Genomic DNA, 19,350 nt, shown 5'->3' with positions numbered 1-19,350 from the left:
CTTAACAAGGTTTTTTATTATTAAACTCAAATTAAAGGTTTGATTTCTGTACATTTTTTTAGCACGAGATTATGCTGCTGCAATAAAATCTTTTTACATGAGGAACATAAAAAAGGGAGAGGCTGTAAATATTCATGTATTTAGAAAGATTTTTTGCGGTTCTTCGGCATCAGTAGGTCTGACATGATGACTGATTTATCTGGATGATAAATTGTCCCAGGAGTTATTGCGATAAATTATAATATTGAGATAATTTTCAAGTTATTTAACTGTAATGGCGCGATAAAACAAGAGCAATAAATTTTAAATTCTGTTGAATATATAAACACTGGAACTGGATGACATTAAAATGTACAAAATACCAGAAACAACAAATAAAATGAATTATGAAGTCTGTAAATTTAGACCAAAGCAACAGACTGAAGATTTCATAGAAAAAGAGAAAAATGATAAATCATGCAGATGGAAATTATTGAGTTTGTTTTAATTCATGAAGAGCGCTGCTGGTTCTCATTTTGATCCGGCAGGAGGAAATTGGCGCTCACCATGTTCTTGTTCGCCGACGTGTTGTTGTTATCGTCATCCAGGTTGCGAACGATGCCGTAGATGCAGAGCGGCCCGGCGAACCCCAGCAGGTCGGCCAGGTACCGGAAGGTGCTGCTGAGCAGGATCGGCCGGCCGAAGGCTCTGTACATGGAGCGCCAGATGGACGGCGCTCGGTCCGGATCTTCGCCCGTCTGTGTTGAGGTGAAACAGGTGAATTAAAGCGGAGAAACAACCGGACCAGGTTCGGACCGTCGCTCGGCTCACCCTCTGATCCTCGTAGGCGTCTTTCAGCCTCAGGTAGTTGGTCAGCGCTCTCATAGCGATGGGCAGCTTCCCGATCTTCTTCAGCTCTATCGGCCTCTTATGGGCGCCAATAATGAGGGGGTTCATCCACCAATACGTCGCCTAGCAGCAGAAACGGACCAAAAACAAACTTCATTTTCTAGGATTTACTTCCAGGAATTAAATAGGTTTTCAAAATATTCCTTTATTCTTAACTCTCATGTGAAATGTAGTTATTACTCCTCAAAAACAAAAGTATTTTTGTCTGATTTCTAGTGTAAATATCTTTGTACACTATAAATAAAATAAAACTAACTTACAAGTAACTTTTCATCAAGATTTAGATGCTTATTTTAAAGCTCCTACTATGCAAAATTTATATTTTGCATAGTTTTGTTTTTCCATTTGGGTCTCAGAAGTAGGCCTGTCATATAACTAATTTTGTTGGATGATAAATTGTCTCAGAAGTCATCACAATAAATGATAATATTGTTGTTTTGAGATATTTTTCAAGTGATTTAAGGTCAATGGAATAATAATGCAAGAACACATCCTCAAAGCTCAATAAACTTTCAATTGTAATGAACATTTAACATGGAACTGGAAGACATCTTAAATATCCAACATAAATAAATAAAACAACAGAAACAACAAATAAAACGAATTATGGATTCTCTGGAAACAAAATTATCCTTCAAAAAAAGGGTTGAATTAAACTCTTAAAAAAACCACTCATCCGTTTTTGGGTAATAAGTAAATGTTTTTTGGTGTCTAGAAGGCGAGCCATTCCAAAAGCTCCTTAAAACTTTAATTTAAACTCAAAAGTGCTTTATTGATTCTAAAGGGAAATTAAATGTCACATTCACCATTACCTAGCAACCTCAGGAGAGTTCTTCCTCGTTACCTAGCAACCCCAGCGGAGTTCCGCCCCGTTACCTAGCAACCCCACCTGAACTTCTGTAAGTTTAGTCAGCTGGTTTTACCGGTGCATGTGCTGTACAATGGCTGCTGAGAAAGACAAGTGTTTTGTTGTTTATTTGCTGTCCAGAAACCACTTGCTGAATTCTCGCTGGCTGTGCAGGAGGTTCAACTTTGTTTTCAAAGATCTACGGTTGTATAACTGCGCAAAATGTCATATTTTAACTGAAATAATCTGCCAGGGGAGGTAGTATTTAATTTTCAACAATTACTGACTTAAAACTAGCTCTTCTATCGTCATGAAAAATTACTTGTAAGTTAGTTTTGTCTTCTTTCAAGATTTTGTTTTTTTTCAGTGTAGTTAATTATAAGAAGCACCTTAGAAAGCAGGTTGACGAACGGCTGCAGGAAGCGGACGCCTAAATCCTGTAAATCCTCCGGCGGTTTCACCTTCTGGGGGTTGGTGAAGAAAACATATTTCTATAAAAAGAAAAGAACAAAATTAGAGAGGTGAAGCAGATTGTTGAGGTTTTTCCAGAGCAGGAGGGAATGCTGTGGCCAACCCGGACTCGGATGACGTTGATCTCCACGGCCATCAGCAGTCCGTAAAGGATCACCAACAGGGCCGTGATGCAGAACCGCAGGTACTTGAACCGGATGCCAAACTCTGCGAACTTCCACAGCTTGATGGATTTGGTTATGAACGCCAACACCCAGTAGATGAAGAGGACTGGGAGCAAAGTGAGACGGTCAGAAGTTTACATACACCCTGTCTGGAGTTACATCATCTCCTGTTTCAGGCCAGAATCACCAAAACTATTTCTATTTGCTAAAAGAAACAATAATGAAAGAAAGAAAATGTCAGATTTATTTATTCATGTCTTTGTGGTCAGAAGTTTACATACATCTCCTCAGTGTTTGGTAGCATCTTTAGATGTTGCTTCAATACTTCCACTAAGAGTCAGTTGGGCTGGTACAAGCGTCCCAGTGTTTCCTCCAAAGGTAATGATGCTCTTTATGTCCCAACAGTTCCACTTTAGTTTCATTATGTCTCCAACAATGAAGCTGTTTGTCTCTGTGGACATTTGAACTGTTTCTTTTGGGGTATATGGTATAACTCTGGCAGATTATGTGATGTAAACTTATGATCACAAAGACATTAATAAATACATTTCTGACCTAAAAAAGAACATTTTGATCTGATTTAACTTCAAATAGTGAGAAATCTTACCCAGCAGCAGTTTGGGGAAGTTGGACGTCTCTATGTTGTGGTAGTAAACAACTGATGTTGTTGCAGCAATGAAACCCATGAAGGCCGGCATGAAGAGGTGGAGGTGGTTGGAGGTCATTGTCCTGCAAGAAAGTAAGTCCTGTCAGTATCCATGAGGGAACAAAATGTCCTCCGTATGTTAGTCCTCCTGCAGACTGACGTGTTGGAGACGATGCCCTCTGCGAACTCGCACACGTGGACGAAGAGCAGCAGGAAGGTGAGGATCCACCGCATGTTGTGTCCGGGGAAATGAAGCCATGTGTTGTGATGAATCTGAACCTTGGAGCTCTGGCTGCCCCAACCTGGAAGACAAGATGGACGCTCTAAAAACGCTGTTCAAAACGCCTGGCTGGACCTAGCCCCGCCTTCGAGGCGCAGCTCCTCCCCCACCCAGTTCCTTCAGACTAGCCAGCAGCAATTAGCAAACACCCAGACACAAATACACACCTGCAGTTTTTGTTAAAGTTTCATAAGTTTTTCATTGAAAGAAAATAATCTGGAAAAATGTTTTTTTGCCTGATTTTATTTTTGTTACTTTTATTAATTATTGTGATGTTGGTCCTTAAAATACCAAAATTTCCACTTAACTTTATATTTTGGTCCGTCTGATGATGTAATCTCTAAATATTAAATGATTGATAATATAATCAGTTACTCTGTAGACGTTTTTCCAAATGCTTTTTTACTCTTGAGTAATTTCTTGAACGGATACTTTCTACTGTGACTTGAGTAAAAATATGATGAAGTATTTGAGTACAACTTTTGGGTACTCTGCCAACCTGATATAAGATAAACAGCATTTTTATGACAACTGAAGGTAACACAGTTGGAAACACATCATGCTGCCCGTTTACAGGTAATAAAAAAGCAACAACATCGTGTCATCCAGGCTCGATCTCGGATATTTTCTCCAACAACTGATTCATCTCCAGCAGATCTCTAAACTCAAGTAATCAGGTTCAGCCACACTTTAAAGCTGCTTAAAGTTCTCCCAGCGTGGCGGGCAAAAACAGGAAGTTAATACCAACTGCACATCTGCCGTACGGAGATTACACCAAGCTGGTCTGAAGCGCCAGCAGCTTCCACCCAACTCAAAGGGGGCACAGAAACCAGATCCTCTTCTAGAGGATCCAGACTGTTGTCAGCATCCTGTTCCAAACCCTGAGGAAGAGGAGGACAACCCTACCAATGAAGAGGATGGGGAAGGTGATGAAGAGCAGGAAGACATGAGGAACCAGGTTGAGGGCGTCCACGAAGCAGCCATTGTTGAGCACGCCATCGTTGATGCCGTATGCACTGGGAACCTTGTCGCCACAAAACGACAACGGCATGCCAGCAGCCATTGGTTCCTCCCAGACCCGGAGTCAGACTGGCAGAAACAGAAATCCGTCAGGTCAGCGTTTTACTGCCATGGAGTGTCACAACACCGGCATGAGACTCGGCCGTGTGAAGCCGCAGAGCTATTTTAGGACAGTGTAAATCAGGGGTCTGCTGAAGAAACGTTCTGATTCAACACACCTGAGTTAAATGATGAGGTCATCAGCAGGACCAAGGATGTTCGCTCAGGTGTGTTGGACCAGGAAGTCGTCTGGAACTAAAGAACCTGCTGTTAGTAGATGATAAAACACAAACTGGATCGTTTTACTGTAGCAAAGGGCTTGAAGACGAGCCAAAGATGATGGCGGCCATTTTTAATCTACATTTATAAAATATATAAAAATATCAGTGTTACTGGACGGATGGATGGATGGATGGATGGATGGACGATATTATTGTTTTGGGTTTTTCTCTAACAAACATAATTTGTCAGTATTGTTTAAGTTGCAACTTCTTCCTGTTTTCTTCATCTAAATGATTTTATTTATAAATAATCAGATCAGTGAAAAGTTACATTTTCTCAAAACCAATAAGCAACAAGATACTAATCTAATTTATTTAAACTATTTTAAAACATTCACATAAAATTGTCATTTTTAAGTCCAATTTTCTGCTTTGTTTCCATCTTTATTCTTATTCACTTGCCAAGTTTAATAAGGCGAATTATTTTTAAATTAATAAAACTTGACGATAGTTAGATAAACTAAATGGAACATTAACATCTTGGGTTTTTATCAGAACAACTTTAATTTCCAGCCTAATTTACCAGAACAAACAGTTCGACGCGTCAATAACCAAACCAACTAAATAATTCACAAAGCTAACGGACATTTAGCTCAACAGAGTTGCTAAAATTAAGATAATTTATTAAACCTTCGATAAGAAAAGTGTCTTACCTGGAAATCAAATGATTATCCTGACTGGCGCCGTTTCATTCCGGCTGAAATGTAATTTTAAAACGACAGCAGACAGAGAAAAGAAGAAGAAACAAAATACAGTGAGAGTTGGAAAGTTAACAGAGGGGATTATTTTTAGCCCTGGAAGTCAAGAGCGAGATCAGCTGCTCCAACTCAACGCGCGCTGCCGACGGCGTCAAGGTAGGACGCCCACGAGACACAACTTCCGGCTACGACCTTCAGAATAAAAGCGTTAACTCTTCCTTTAAAGAGGCGTAAAACAATAAAAAACGTTTTGTGGATAAACACAGAGTTTTTATGGTTAAACAATTAGCCAACAAGGAGCTGCTAGGTTTTAGCCAAACATGTTTGGAAGAAAATGCTAGCATAGCTTTGCTAACTAATGTGTTTTTTTTTTTTTTACATTTAAACATTAAACTTTGAACTTGTACCAGTTCAGAGACATCAATGGTTTTCAGTCATTGGGAAAATCTATAATTTTGTGTTTCTGAATTGAAAATCTAATGGCTGACTGTGATAAAAAGAAAAGCTAATAGCTAAAATTTGCTTTTCCACTGTCCTTCAAATTCAGGTATGTCCTGTTGCCTATAGCAACAGGCACTAATCACCAGCTGGTAAAAATGGAGCTCAACATTATGCTGAGTTTATTTTTAATACTTACTTGATCATTTTTATAAACTAAATAGTGAATTCATAAACTAAAATAATTCATAATTCTAGTAAAGCTACAATTAAAACTCTACTTCTCTCTCACTCCACCTGTCGCTTTGTCCGCCATATTTACAAGAACAAACATCTCTTGTTGCTGCATCGCTAATTAGCTCATTTTATGGCTAAGGGACTAAAGCTAACTGACATTATTTATCTGTAGTTTATCAGTCATGTTCACAACAGATCCTGTAGAAGTAGGATGTAATTAGTATTTATGTTTACATACGTCTACTGCTTTTGCTATGGCAGCCATGTTGGATTTTGAGGGTCAGGTTGCTAAGAGATCTCTCCAACTTACAACTCTGAAATATTAGCAAGTCCACACTTAAATGCTGTTTTGCATTTCAGTTAATTTATAAATCATTAAATCAGTTTCACACATTATGAAACATCCATTGGTTGCTTTATTGGATAAAGAGAGAAACAGATGGATGGACAAATGAATAAAATTAAGAAATAACAGATATACTCCCTTCAATTCATTGTAAAATATTCAAAAATACTGTGAAACAATAATGTCACAACTGTAAATCTAACTGCATTGCAAATACATCTCTGCTTTGAGTTGTTGCTTTATTTTGAAGGCAAGAATTGATTCATTTCCGGTAACAGTCCGTGTAATTTCTGCTAACTTGGTGCGATGCTGCCATATATCAGATTTCCAAACTTGTACCAGTTTGGCGGTGAGAAGAGAGTTTATAATAGTCTTCCTCAGGGGTCCTGACACAAGGGCCAACAAATAAAGTTTATAAATATAACTATTTGCATGGCTGATCATTCCTGAACTTTTTATTTATTTTACTTTTTTAAAAAATACAATAAATAAATTTGATCAACCTTCATCAAAAAATGCGATGCACTTTCTGGACAGGTTTTTAAAGAAGTATAGATGTTTAGGATTTTCTAATCAACATAATAATCGGAAACGCAAGCAGCAGGATCCCACGCTTGCTGCGGGATGCGGGGGAGGAGAAGGACCTTGGATGCGGTCAGCGGGGTGAAGTCATGCAAGCTGCACGTTTCAGAGCTGCGACAAGAAGCGCAACCCTGCCACACAAATATGAAAATAAAAGATCAGAGCGTCACAAAACCATTCATCCAGCAGCGTCCTGCTACGTGACTCGTTACCAAAATAGCTTTTAAATATCAATAATTAAGCATTTTACTTAAAAACAGAACAATATGTGTTGGTTAAATTTGGATTTGGGTTGAATTGAACATCTAGTAAGAAACGTTAGCTATAAATAACCTAAATTAGAATTTTTAAGTCTTAAGCTTCGTAGATGAGAGTAAATTAGTATTAAAATCTGCAAAAATACATCAGATCAGAGGTTTCAATGGAAGCCGAATTTAACTCCTAACTGCAAATATTTTAAACATTTAATTAAGTTTGTAGTCAAGCCGCAGTTTTCTACCGCGATTTCATTTAAAAATAAAAATAGAGTGATTCTTAAATGAAGTCTGGTGTCATTCACGTCCAGAGAACGTTCTCTCTGAATGGAAGACGTCGCGTGTCAGCCTACCGAGAGGAGGATGCTGCTGCTGATGCTGCTGCTGCTGATGCTGCTGCCTCAGTGACACCGAGACAAATCCCGACCTCAACACCGACCCGGCGCAGGATTTCGGGTCAAAGCGTCCCGTCCTCCCGGATCTTTATGTCCCGTTTGCGGTTTCTTAAAAAATAAATGCGGTTTATGCTGAAGGTGCGGCGACAGGAAATGCCTACATGTTGAAATTCCTCTTCAGTTATGGCGGAGGACGCGCACACTCCCGCAGTTTGAGGATTTCAGCGATTATATTATTCGTAGCTGATGAAAAATAGGTCAAACTGAAGTACAACGAGCACAGCGGGCTGGTTTATTATAAAACAAACACAAAATAATGATCATTAAAAGGTTCTCACCAACATTTTCAGCCTTACAGAGAAGATCTCTGGCGGGAATTAAAGCACAACAAAGAAAAAACAACACCTGCCGACCTGATCCAGGGGCGTAGCTAGACACAGGGCCACCCTGGGCCCCCTGACTGGAGTTTAACTTCAGACTAATGTATTTATATGTTAATGTCAGGATTTATAATGGGTATAATAGCATTCACCAGTCTGATAGTTGAATAAAAAAATAATAGATAACAATAAATATCCTTCTTGTTGAGCTCAGATGTCTATTTATTCAAGAATTTAGCAGCAAAATTGGGTTTTGACTTGAAAATAATTATTTTTTCAATATATATTTTTCAACTGAAATGAGATTAATTTTGATTAATTACAGCCCTAAACACAGTCCCAGAACCTGAGTTATGATTGTTTTGGATTTTTCATTATAGTTTATTTTCATTTTGTTGAGACTTTTTTGTCTAATTCAGTTAGTTTTTGTTGTTTTTATTAGTTATGGAAGTACTTTTAGTTTTTCCGTTCTTTGGTTAATTTTTAGGTGCAGAATAAAAAAAGTCAAAGTATTGTGATTCTGTTGGTAATGAATGATATCATTTTATTGTTTTATCAGTTATTGTTGAACAACAAACTGATTCTGATGTTTTTAGTGGAGTGCCGTAAATCGCCGACAGCTGACGTAAACCGCTCGTGTGCTGGGGAAAAAATTACTTTACATCAGTTCAATAGGCTAATAAATAAAATTAATAAGCACAAATTATATCTATAAATATATAACTTAACAATATAAATATTTTGTGCGTTTTAGTTTTATAAACGCACAAATATAGTTACATGTATTTATATTTATTCTCCATTTAAGTACTGTTTTCATTTCAGTTAACGAAAATGTTTCTCAATTTCAGTTTTTGTTATTTTGTTAGATTTAGTTCACTATAATAACCTTTATTAAAGATTTATTAACATCTTAAAAAGAAAAAAACAAAACCATGTTCCCTTTATTCGCCTCCAGGGTTTGTGACATTCAGTTTTCAGACCAACGTTTTGCTGCAGAAACATTCTGAATAAAGGTCAGCGGTTCTGGATGGAGAGCCTGGGACTCTGTTCGCTGCAGCCGGACCAGAGGAAGAGCAGAGGTGGGAGGATTTGTGTGTGTGTGTGTGTGTGTGTGTGTGAGAGGAGATTCCCATCTGCAAGTGTTTCCCAGGAAACAGTGAAGGGAAGACGCTGACCTCCATCTTCTACATCCACACAATCATTTCCTGTAGACTCTGACCCAAACTTTAAACCCGACGTTAAAGTCAAATGTTTTACAGGAAGACATGTCGCTTCAGGTCCTGACATCATCTCTCTACCAGAGAAGAAGAAAAACACAACAGTAGGAGAAACCAAACACCTTTAACCCTGACGTCAGTTTCACTGTGACCCAATAAAATGGAGAGTTTAATATAAAAACTTTTCTTTAGATGTTTTAAAGTTGGATCAACACTCCCTAAATGAGCTTATTGGTATTAAATTTGTGTTTATGTTTCCAGCATCATGTCATGTTGAGGTTCCAGCGTGAGAAACATCAGAGCTTGAGGCCGGTACAGGAAGTGACTGTTCTTTCTGCAGATAAAAGAACCACTTTAAATTACAAATTAATCATCTCCAGAGAGCAAAACCAAAACACCAAAAATAAAAAAGACTCAACTTCCCATAAATATTTAAGGATCCCAAATTCCTCCCAGCAGGAAAGTCTCCTAGGTTTGAACTTTATCAGCAGAAATATACAAAAATGTTCATTTAATGGAAAAGAAAATGTGTTAGCCTTTCCTAGAATATTAATGTTGCTTCCTTTTCTAGTTCAGAAGTCGTTCTCAACGTTGCTTATAGAAAGAGCAAAGTCCATACAGCTGCACATTTTGAAATTCAAAACTGAATTTGCTTAATGGAAACGTGACAATTTCTAAAGCAAACTTTGTTTTTTGATAAAAGTTTTGGGGATATAATGATTTTTTTGGTTGTAACAAAATTGCTTTATTTTGCAAAACTGCAACAGAAACACTTAAGCAGAAAGAGATACATCTATAGAACAATATTCTAGTAGAAGTAAAAGTGCAGGTTGAACAGATTTACTCAAGTAAAAGTAAAAAAGTGGACATTTTGAACTTGAGGAAATCAAATTACTAAGTAATTTTCACCTTTAAGAAAACAAAGTGACTTTTGATAAGTCTAAAATACTTTAAAAGTTCAAGTCATATAAAAGACATTATTTTATTCTTTTGCTGTCAACATGCTTTGGTCCAGAAATAAAAAAATACTGATAGTTTTTCTTCAAACCAAATCTGAATCAGGATAATTCAGATTATACTAAATTAATCGTAATTTGAGCCAAAACCGTGGAATTATTTAAAATAAGGATAAATGGGGAATGTCTTGAGTATCTGAACTTCTACTCTAGCAGAGAACGTGAGTACTTTTGACTTTGGATCTTAATGTTCCCACCACTGTGGTTCTGATCCGGAGGATCCTCACTGTGGGAAGAGCTGGGTCCAAACCGCTACAGACAAGCACCAAGAGGGCATCTTAATAAAACCGCATCAGATGACGCATTTAGAAAAACTCAACTTCAAACTCTTTGTCCTTCGGTTCATTTCAGAAACTTTTCAGCCCAAAAACATATTTTTTATTTACCATTTACTGGAATGCAAAAATCTTCCTTTCTTCAAGTACCTCAAGTCAACAGTAAAACTCTATTTGTTAGTTTAAGTGAGCAGAACATGTACATTTAAGCAGCTACAAACAAATAATCATATTTTATTTTGTCTGGTTGTCTGACTACAATCTATAATCGATTCTGGTCAAATTACAGTCAAATCCTTGCATGCAAAGAGTAAATCTGCTCAAATGATTGGTTTTAATTTCATATGACCGAGACAATGTCGCCCTCTTGTGGCCGAGAAAAAGAATAATAGAAACAGACCAAACTTAGGACTCAAACTGTTTATTGGTTCTCCATTTTATAACATTAACATACAAATATCTGGAATAAATCTGATCGTTATTTATGGAAAATTGGAGAAAAAAATCAGTGTAGGAGGATCTAACACAGTTTGAGATAAATGTATTGATTCTGTGGGTTTTTTGTCAAAACAATCAATAAAACATCAATGATTAAATATTAAAGATTAGGAAATAAGCACAATTGAATTGATAAGGAATATATTGGATATCTAACAAAAGAAATTAAGTGGAATCAGTTTCTGTACATTTACATTTTCAAGCAATCAAGAAGACTGAATCCAGCTTTAAAAATCCCAAACTGTTGTGCTGTGATGGTGCAGAGGTTGAGCACGACCCACATATCAACGGTCGACTCCCGGCCTGGTGACCTTTGCCCCTTGTCTTCCCCCTTCTCTCATTACCCACTTTATTGTAAATTCACTATCAAATAAAGGAAACTAGAGCCAATAAAACCTTTAAAAAACAAACTGATTTTTAACGTGTTTTTTTATTTTTATTTTGCATAAATAATATGCAGCAAGCAGACTCTTGTAAATAACAGAAATCATTGTTAGATTATTTAGTTCTTGATGAAACTGAGTCTATGATGTCTCCTGGTTAACCTCAGGAAAAAAATCATTTGAATTAATTTCAGAAAAGAAGATCAACATCAAAACGGAGTGATTGGCAGAAAGAACTAAGGTTTGTTTGGCTCTGTCAAAATAAAAAGGCTCAGGATGGACATTTTTCAATTTGACGCAAACCAAAAGCGGCAGCATTTTAATAATATTAATAATCATAATATTCTTTATCATTCCATTGAAAAAAAAAAGAAACTACAGAGAAATCTTAGTAAAACCCATAATGGTTCACTAAATCTGGGACTGAATGTCATTATTAGAGGATAATTGTGTTAATGATTCTTTATAAACCCAGTAAAGATTTACTTCCAGGTTCTAAAGCATCAGATCAGCCGTTTTACTGGTGGTGAAAACAAAGAAACATGTTTTTATGGCGATATTGGCCCAAAGTTTGTGTTTCTGATCCAAACCTTCTCAACAAAGCGACCGCAGCTTGTCTATGGCCGCGATGTCTCACCTGTGTGGGTTTTGGTGTGAGCTCTCAGTTCGGTGCTGCTGATGAATTTTCTCCCACACGTGTGGCAGTCGAACGGTTTCTCCCCGGTGTGCCTCCTCACGTGATCCTTCATCTGGTGCAGGCGGATGAATCTCTTCCCGCAGTGCTCGCAGGCGTGAGGTTTGTCGCCCTTGTGCGACATCGTGTGTCGGTTCAGCTTCGAGGCGTTGACGAACTTGTTGCCGCACAAGCGGCAGACGTACGGCCGCTCGCCCGAGTGCGCCCTCCGGTGGCACAGCAGGGTGTTGCTGTGTTTGAACTTCTCACCGCAGATTTTGCAGGAGTGCGGTTTCTCGTCCGTGTGGATGGTCATGTGCCTCCTGAAAGCCGACGGGTCGGCGACGCTTTTTCCGCAGACGTTGCAGAGGTACAGCTTCTTGTCGCCGTGGGTTCTCGTGTGGAGTTCAAGATGGTCGCTTCGTCTGAACGTTTTCCCGCACGTCTTGCAAGCGTGCGCCTTCGTCCCGGCGTGGGTCCTCATGTGGACTTCCAAAGACAGACGGAGCCGGAAGATTTGTCCACAGCTTTTGCAGGAAAGCGGCTTCCTGCCCGTGTGAGTCCTCATGTGGCGATCCAAACCGAGCTTCGTCAGAGCCTGGCCACAAATGTGGCAGAAACTGGCCTTCGCCCTGCAGAGGTTCTTCTTGCTGGAGGCGTCGCGTTTCAGAGACTCTGGAGCAGACTGACTCTCCACACGCTTCAGCTGCACCTGCTCTCCCTGTTTGCTGGTGCAGGGCTCTTCCTGGTCTTCCTCCTTAATGGCTGTTGCCTCTGGATAATCCTCCTCCTCTTTTTTAATCTTCTCATCAGAAGTGGAACTCCTCTCCTCGTTAGAAAGCTGCTCATCAGGCACAAACTTCTCTTCTTCTTCTTCTTTAATGTCACGTTGTTGCCGGAGGTCTAAAAACAAAAAAGGGACAAGAGATTTCAGTCATTCAAGTATCTTTAAAGATTACTGTGGACAGCGATGCTGTGGGCAGGAAGGATTTCCAGTAGCAGTCGGTCTTGCATTGGTTGTGAGGAGGCCTCTGACTGAAGACTGTTGCTGTATGACAGCCTCGTGACCATCATGACACGCCAACAGCTCGACATCCAGGCGGCAGAGACGACATTCCACACCAACAGGTCCTGGATCACATCATTAGCTGTTAGCATCTCTGCTAATCCGCCTCCTTTGCTTTTGCAGTTCCTCTTTAAGCAGGAGGGTTATGATCAAATTGACTTGTTTTGAGCTTTGTATCATTTCTTGGATGAAACCAAAACAGTTCAGCCTCAAATAGAGGGAAAGTAGTTTCCATTGAGTGGAAAATGTTTGGGTGGCAGCAAACCATTATTGAAGAAGGTTAGCTAAAAGGCGAAGCTAACGATGGAAGGAAAGCTAGTCTTGTAGCATAACCTGCATCAGCGTGCTGCTGTTTCTGTTTTGCTCATTCACCGTAGCGGTGCTGCTGAGGCCTTTTAGTGTCGAGCCGGTTTTTCAGACAGTTTTTATTCTGATGCCGTTTAGACATTAGTCTGACGTTTTCCTGAGGATGTCCTCAAACGCACACCGTACTGCTCAGCAACTCCCCGAGCAAGGTTAACATGTAAGGAGGATTGTGGAGCAATATGAAGGAGAAGGTGAGCTCTTATGGAGCTCCTTTCTGCTTCTGAAGGAAACCAAACGTTTTCAAAGCCACGTGATTTGTCGATCACGATGCGAGGAATAAAAACAGTTGGAGCCTTGCAGGTAAATGAATCTGTTCCCATGTTTTGGAGCGGGAGCAGATGATCTCAGCCCCGAAACCAACTCGATTCTGGTTTCAGTTCATCACCCGCGAACAGATCTGACATATTTTCCCTACCTGCTCTGTGCGCATCAAACTCGGACTTCATAACATCGATCATCTTCTGCTGAAGGCGGCTCTGCTCCTCACACCGAACCACGGTGTCTTCACACGCAGAAAGCACTTCCTCCCCGGCCGCCGCCAGCCGCTGCGTCAGAAACTCCCTGAAGCCGCGAAGAGCCGCCATTTCTGCTGCAAAAGACGCAAAACAAAACGCAAAGCTACGCTAACTGTCTGCAGAGGAGCTAGCAGCAGCTAAAAACCAATGTTCGCGTTGTTTCTCTGTTGTTTGTGCTGCTTCCTCTTCTTCTGAATAGTGAGCCTCGTGGCGCACTACCGCCACCAACTGGCGAGGAGGGGTATTGTCTTTGTCAGGCCAATTGCAGCGCTGCAAAACTAAGGCCTGAAAAAACGGATTTATTTGGTAATTGAATTGGAAAAAAATAGAAAACAAGTTGATGTGATATAATTCAATGTTTGTTTCTGATGACTTTGATTATTCTGGCATAATAGAGACGGAAAATGACCAAAAATTAGGTATCAAAAATGAAGATAGCAAAGGATTTTTACAAAATTCTTGTAAAAACGATATATTTTGACCCACAGAATGAACAGCTGTAAAACGGACAGTCACAAAGGGCGCCTGGTAAAGATGACACATATTAAAAAGAAATCATTTATTGATCCCAAAGGAAAAGTAAATTTAGTCGTAACTCATGTTATTCAAGGCTCTTAAAGATTTCTTTTGTAAATGTTGATGGTTGTGGGCAGGAAAGGTCTCCCGTAGCAGGAACTGTATTTTCATCAAAGCAGTTACAGGACAGCAAAATCGTCTCAAGTTGATTTATTTGGTGCTTGAAATGAAAAATTCAAGGAAAAATATTGGTTAATCTGACAGAGACTGATATAGTTCAATGTTTATTTCTGTTCATTTAGATTATTCTGGCATAGCCAAAATGTACATATCCAAAATTAGAATAGCAAATATTGTTGTGTTTTTTTTTTACTCTAGTAAAGTGACATATATTTATGTTAAGCATCACCTCCAGGCTCCACAGTCGTCCCCAGAACAGAAAAGCCTCATTTGTTGATCCGTTTTAACCGGCTGCTTCTGGTGAACACCAAATACTGGAAACAAACAGAGAAGCAGCAGCAACAGTGAAGCATGGTGGTGGCAGCATCGTGCTGCGGAAATGCCTTTGAGCGGCGGCAGCAGCAGCAGCAGCAGCAGCAGCAGCAGCAGCAGCAGCAGCAGCAGCAGCAGCAGCAGCAGCAGCAGCACGGCCTGGAAGGTTTCTGGAGGTAAAGGGACGTCGATGCAGAACAACTTCAGCAAATCCTGTAAAGAGACTGTTAGAGGAGAGGAGATTTATTAAGACATCGACTCCAACCATACAAGAGCTGCAGAAATACGTTCACAGACAAGCAGGTGGATAATCTGGAGAGGATAAAAACAACACAGAGGTCAAAGTTTGAGACACAAGAAAAACACAATCAACATTTCGAGGAATTTAGTCTAAGACACCAAATTATGCTGTCCGTATTTACGGTAAGAACAGCAGCTAAAGGGATGAAATGCAGCTGCATGTGAATGTAAAAGAAAAGTGACTAATCAAACATGAGCTTTAAAAAAAATCCCACTTAAGCAGAATAAAAGAAAAATGCACAAAGTTTTATTTTTAGACATTAAACTAAACGGTGAAAGAAACATGATAAAATCTCTAAATGTAAAAAGCTGTGTGCAACAACAGTAAGAAAAGCAGAAAACTGGGAAAATCAATAAACATTCTGACATAAAAATCAACAATTTCCAAAAGATGTTGCTGAATTAGAGATGAACTGTTTTGCTTCAGTGGGTGAAGGTGATGAATCGGATCACAGAGGAACGCTGAGCAGTAAGATTGCTCAGTTGTTTTTATTTGGTACTTAGGAAGAGCAGAGACTGATTTATTAGATTTGTGAGTCAGAAAGTGGTTTGAGTCCGCAGTCGGTCCTCCGTGTTGACCAAATGTGTGCAGGAAGAGAGGACTGCTCCGGAGAAATGAGCCCTGACCGGCTTATTCACCGACAGCGTCCGTGTGTTTACTGCCAGCAAAAACCTCCCCGGTACCGGTCCAACGAACGGCACTAGCGCAATATTTTCACCCGTGTTATGCTCCAACATGCCTCTGCTAACGGAAATGACACATTTATAGTTTATGTGAAGCGATTTTATGTATTTTGGGAGACGAAATGTGTAGAAAACCCGGCGCTCGCTGCTGAAAATCACAGCGTGTGCGACAGGTCTGAAGGGTCCTGGGAGGAAAAGAGAAAGTCCTGCGAACCAAACCAGAGGTTAGTGTTGAGGCGGGAGGCTTTTCTTCCGGTTCTCTTAAGATTTACGTGCCGAGAGTCGAATTAGTTTGTGATTTTGAGCGTAAAACGAAGCGGAGAAAACACAAGTGTGGCCATGTTTGCGGCAGCGGCGGGGCGCGCGGGCTGGGTTGTCTCTTCACGGTTCTCATGGATGTTATAAGCGCCGCCTGCCGCTCAGAGCCGGACACGTCGAGAGGGAGACCGAGTGAGAAAGATGGCAGAAGAAGCTCCAGCAGCGGTGAAAGCCCCGGCGAAAGCCCCGAAGAAGAAGTCCGCTCCCCGGGCCAAGAAGGACGGACCCAGCCTGTCCAAGCTGATCGTGGCCGCCGTGGCCGACTCGAAGGAGCGCAAGGGAGTTTCTCTGGCGGCGCTGAAGAAGGTGCTGGCCGGGAAGGGCGTGGATGTGGCCAAGGCCAACAAGCGCATCAACACGGCCGTCACCAAGCTGGTGACCGGAGGAACCCTGAGCCAGACGAAAGGCACCGGGGCCTCGGGCTCGTTCAAGCTCGCCAAGAAGGAGCCCAAAGCGGCCAAGCCGGCCAAGAAGGTGGTGAAGAAGAAGGCTCCGGCCAAGGCCAAGAAGCCCGCCGCCAAGAAGGCCAGCACCCCCAAGAAACCCGCCGCCAAGAAAGCGGCGGCGGCGGCAGCGGCCAAGAAGTCCCCGAAGAAGGCCCCGGCCAAGAAAGCCGCCGCGGCCGCCAAAAAGGTGCCCAAGAAGAGCCCCAAGAAGGCCGCCGCCGCCGCCAAGAAGCCGAAGGCCGCCAAGAAGCCCGCGGCCAAGAAAGCGCCGGCCAGAAAGCCCGCGGCCAAGAAGGCCAAGAAGTAAACATCTGCCCCAAAACACCGCTTCATGCACCAAAGGCTCTTTTCAGAGCCACCACCTGCACACCTGAAGGCATCGTTCCTCCCTCCCTCCCTCCCCCCGTAGAGCTGCTGCTCTGTGCTGCACTTGGAGCCGCGCTGTGTTCAGGCAGCGGCGTCACAGACATGGAGCAAACGTGGAGCTCCATGTCCTTAGACGGAGGAAACCATGTTGGGTTTCTCTAACATTGTTACACATTTGTAGCGAGTGTCTAACATTTCTCACCGGCTCCGACTGGTCACAATGTCACATTTGACTCTTTATTATCGCAGCTCGGTCCAGTTCAGCTTGTTCAGCTGGATTCTAGGATTTTTACCTAGAAACTGTTTTACTGTTGATTGCAAAATATTCATCTGCTTTCATTCAGCCGAAAACAGTAACGTGAACAATGGAGTTATGATTCAGCCACAGTGAACCTTCTCATTCCGATATCATATTGAATTATTTTTCTACTTTATCTTTTTAAGAGAAGCCTGTAAAAAAAGCAGTGAAACAACGAGTCTGTCCTCATTTCGGTTTATTTCGTAGGCTGTTGGCCGGAACACTGAGCCTTTAGAAGTGCAAAGAACTGATTTAATGTTCACAGACGTGAATCTGGACCCGTTTTACTGACACTGTGCACAAGTAATTGTTGTCCTCGATCATTTCAATGCTGAGCACTGCAGTTAGAAAGCAACGCGTTTCGTGACAAGGATCCGCTCGCAGAAAACCCAACTTTCTTTCCCCCGAAACTGTAAACGCCTCCTCTTTTGTTAGGTAGATTTCTATCGCGCTTTATTTTGAAATTTCGAATCTAACCAATAGCCGAGTCCGCTGCGTTTCACTACGTCAGCAATGTGAGCCAATCAGAAGCTCCCTCGCGCCCCCAGCCTCCCTATAAAGCCCCGCCGCCCGGCTGGAGGATTCATCCGTTCACCGTGTGAAACGTGAAGCAGAAAAGCGAGTAAGCGCGATGGCCCGAACCAAGCAGACCGCCCGCAAGTCCACCGGCGGGAAGGCTCCCAGGAAGCAGCTGGCCACCAAGGCCGCCCGCAAGAGCGCCCCGGCTACCGGCGGAGTGAAGAAGCCTCACCGCTACAGGCCCGGCACCGTGGCTCTGCGGGAGATCCGCCGCTACCAGAAATCCACCGAGCTGCTCATCCGCAAGCTGCCCTTCCAGCGCCTGGTGCGAGAGATCGCCCAGGACTTCAAGACCGACCTGCGCTTCCAGAGCTCCGCCGTCATGGCTCTGCAGGAGGCCAGCGAGGCCTACCTGGTCGGCCTCTTCGAGGACACCAACCTGTGCGCCATCCACGCCAAGAGGGTCACCATCATGCCCAAAGACATCCAGCTGGCCCGCCGCATCCGCGGAGAGAGGGCCTAACCGCGCACACGGCCTCCGCACGGAACCAACGGCTCTTTTAAGAGCCACCGACGTGCCGACAAGGACAAACTTCCTGCTTCACGCTGAGCCTCAGCTGTGCGAACACACGACACGACACAAACACTGACTTCAACACGTTCACGCGCTTCAGGAGAACATTTACACGACACCAGACGAAACCACAACACGAACCGCTGCGCTCAAACACTGCCGCCTGCTGGCGGTGTTACAAATCACTGCTGTTAAGATGCACCAATTATTATCTAGCCTGAGAAAACTAACCCTTCATTCATTCATTCATTCATTCATTAGGAAATCAGAGAATTGATTTAACCGCCTTATTCAGCTGCTTGCGTCACTCTACGTCACACACTTCTGCAGAGACACAAACCCGCCCACTTTGAAAATCTACATTTTATCTTTATAAACCAACTGAACAATAAGCAAGGGAGATTTTAACAAAAACCTTGCAAACACTAAACTCACCAAGTTGCAGCATTTTCAGGACTCGGCCACGTTGAACCTGGACTGAAAGTGGCTTCAGAGCGCGAAGCGTCAACACCGGAACATGGGAACATGGGAACATGGGAACGGGGGAACGGGGGAACATGGGAACATGGGAACGGGGGAACATGGGAACGGGGGAACGCTGCAAAACCACCGATTTATTTCATGGCCCTGTCTAAATCTGCTTGGGCCTTAATCCACAAAGGAGGTCAACATGTGCAAAGGTGGATCAAAATGTGGAGATCTTTCAATCAGGGTGGGTGTAAAAAGCTCCAATATCGTAGAAATTACATGAATAAATAAACGTTGACAAAGCTTAAGGCCAGCAGAGTTGGAAACTGTCCAGCTTAAAACCTGACGTGTGAAGTTGGTCTGTTGAAAACCTGCTGTCCACATGAAGCAG

General features: G+C 41.9%; 3 protein-coding genes and 1 pseudogene across 12 annotated transcripts in view; 2 read left to right on the top strand and 2 right to left on the bottom strand.

Annotated features, from left to right (window-relative positions):
• The window catches only part of abcc9 (ATP-binding cassette, sub-family C (CFTR/MRP), member 9), a 47,034-nt gene extending 39,033 nt beyond the window's left edge, over positions 1–8,001 (bottom strand). For 3 of the 9 annotated variants that reach the window (XR_004342688.1, XR_004342694.1, XM_032589705.1), the window contains exons 1-9: positions 5,290–5,474; positions 4,535–4,610; positions 4,203–4,385; positions 3,177–3,318; positions 2,978–3,099; positions 2,310–2,476; positions 2,125–2,226; positions 811–951; positions 546–737 (exon numbers count right to left, since the gene is read on the bottom strand). Coding sequence is in view for 1 of the 9 variants with exons in the window: in XM_032589705.1 (XP_032445596.1) it covers positions 546–737; positions 811–951; positions 2,125–2,226; positions 2,310–2,476; positions 2,978–3,099; positions 3,177–3,318; positions 4,203–4,359 (1,023 nt within the window). In the remaining 8 variants the exon portion in view is untranslated. Of the gene's footprint in view, positions 1–545; positions 738–810; positions 952–2,124; positions 2,227–2,309; positions 2,477–2,977; positions 3,100–3,176; positions 3,319–4,202; positions 4,386–4,534; positions 4,623–5,289; positions 5,475–7,544; positions 7,894–7,924 lie in introns of those variants that run through there. The other 6 variants (XR_004342690.1, XR_004342693.1, XR_004342692.1 and 3 more) reach the window with 6 other exon arrangements.
• Positions 8,002–10,882: 2,881 nt separating this feature from the next.
• Positions 10,883–16,279, bottom strand: LOC116736376 (gastrula zinc finger protein XlCGF17.1-like). Of its 2 annotated transcripts, XM_032588799.1 has the most exons (4): positions 15,926–16,279; positions 14,904–14,988; positions 13,879–14,052; positions 10,883–12,934 (listed from the first exon to the last, which is right to left on the bottom strand). In XM_032588799.1, the coding sequence occupies exons 3-4, from the start codon at positions 14,045–14,047 to the stop codon at positions 11,976–11,978; spliced, it is 1,128 nt and encodes a 375-aa protein (XP_032444690.1). In that variant the 5' UTR covers positions 14,048–14,052; positions 14,904–14,988; positions 15,926–16,279; the 3' UTR covers positions 10,883–11,975. The 2 variants fall into 2 exon arrangements, with proteins under 2 accessions (XP_032444690.1, XP_032444689.1); XM_032588798.1 differs by lacking the exon at positions 15,926–16,279 and having other exon boundaries at positions 13,879–14,049; positions 14,904–15,084.
• A 30-nt stretch (positions 16,280–16,309) lies between these two features.
• Positions 16,310–17,095, top strand: LOC116736386 (histone H1-like; annotated as a pseudogene).
• Positions 17,096–17,720: 625 nt separating this feature from the next.
• LOC116736379 (histone H3) lies at positions 17,721–19,005 on the top strand. Its single transcript, XM_032588803.1, has one exon. The coding sequence runs from the start codon at positions 18,030–18,032 to the stop codon at positions 18,438–18,440; it is 411 nt and encodes a 136-aa protein (XP_032444694.1). The 5' UTR covers positions 17,721–18,029; the 3' UTR covers positions 18,441–19,005.
• The last annotated feature ends 345 nt before the right edge of the window (positions 19,006–19,350 follow it).

The sequence above is a fragment of the Xiphophorus hellerii genome, chromosome 17 (genome assembly GCF_003331165.1).
Source record: "Xiphophorus hellerii strain 12219 chromosome 17, Xiphophorus_hellerii-4.1, whole genome shotgun sequence".
NCBI lineage: Eukaryota > Metazoa > Chordata > Actinopteri > Cyprinodontiformes > Poeciliidae > Xiphophorus > Xiphophorus hellerii.
This window is presented reverse-complemented; position numbering and strand designations above follow the sequence as displayed.

What these genes read in the sequence shown, in the direction of transcription:
- LOC116736376 (XM_032588799.1), bottom strand. Translation starts at nt 14,047, where the DNA reads ATGGCGGCTCTTCGCGGCTTCAGGGAGTTTCTGACGCAGCGGCTGGCG. An exon ending in GTTTGATGCGCACAGAGCAG is followed by an intron (nt 12,935 to 13,878) that starts GTAGGGAAAATA and finishes TTTTGTTTTTAG; the next exon opens with ACCTCCGGCAACAACGTGAC.
- LOC116736379 (XM_032588803.1), top strand. Translation starts at nt 18,030, where the DNA reads ATGGCCCGAACCAAGCAGACCGCCCGCAAGTCCACCGGCGGGAAGGCT.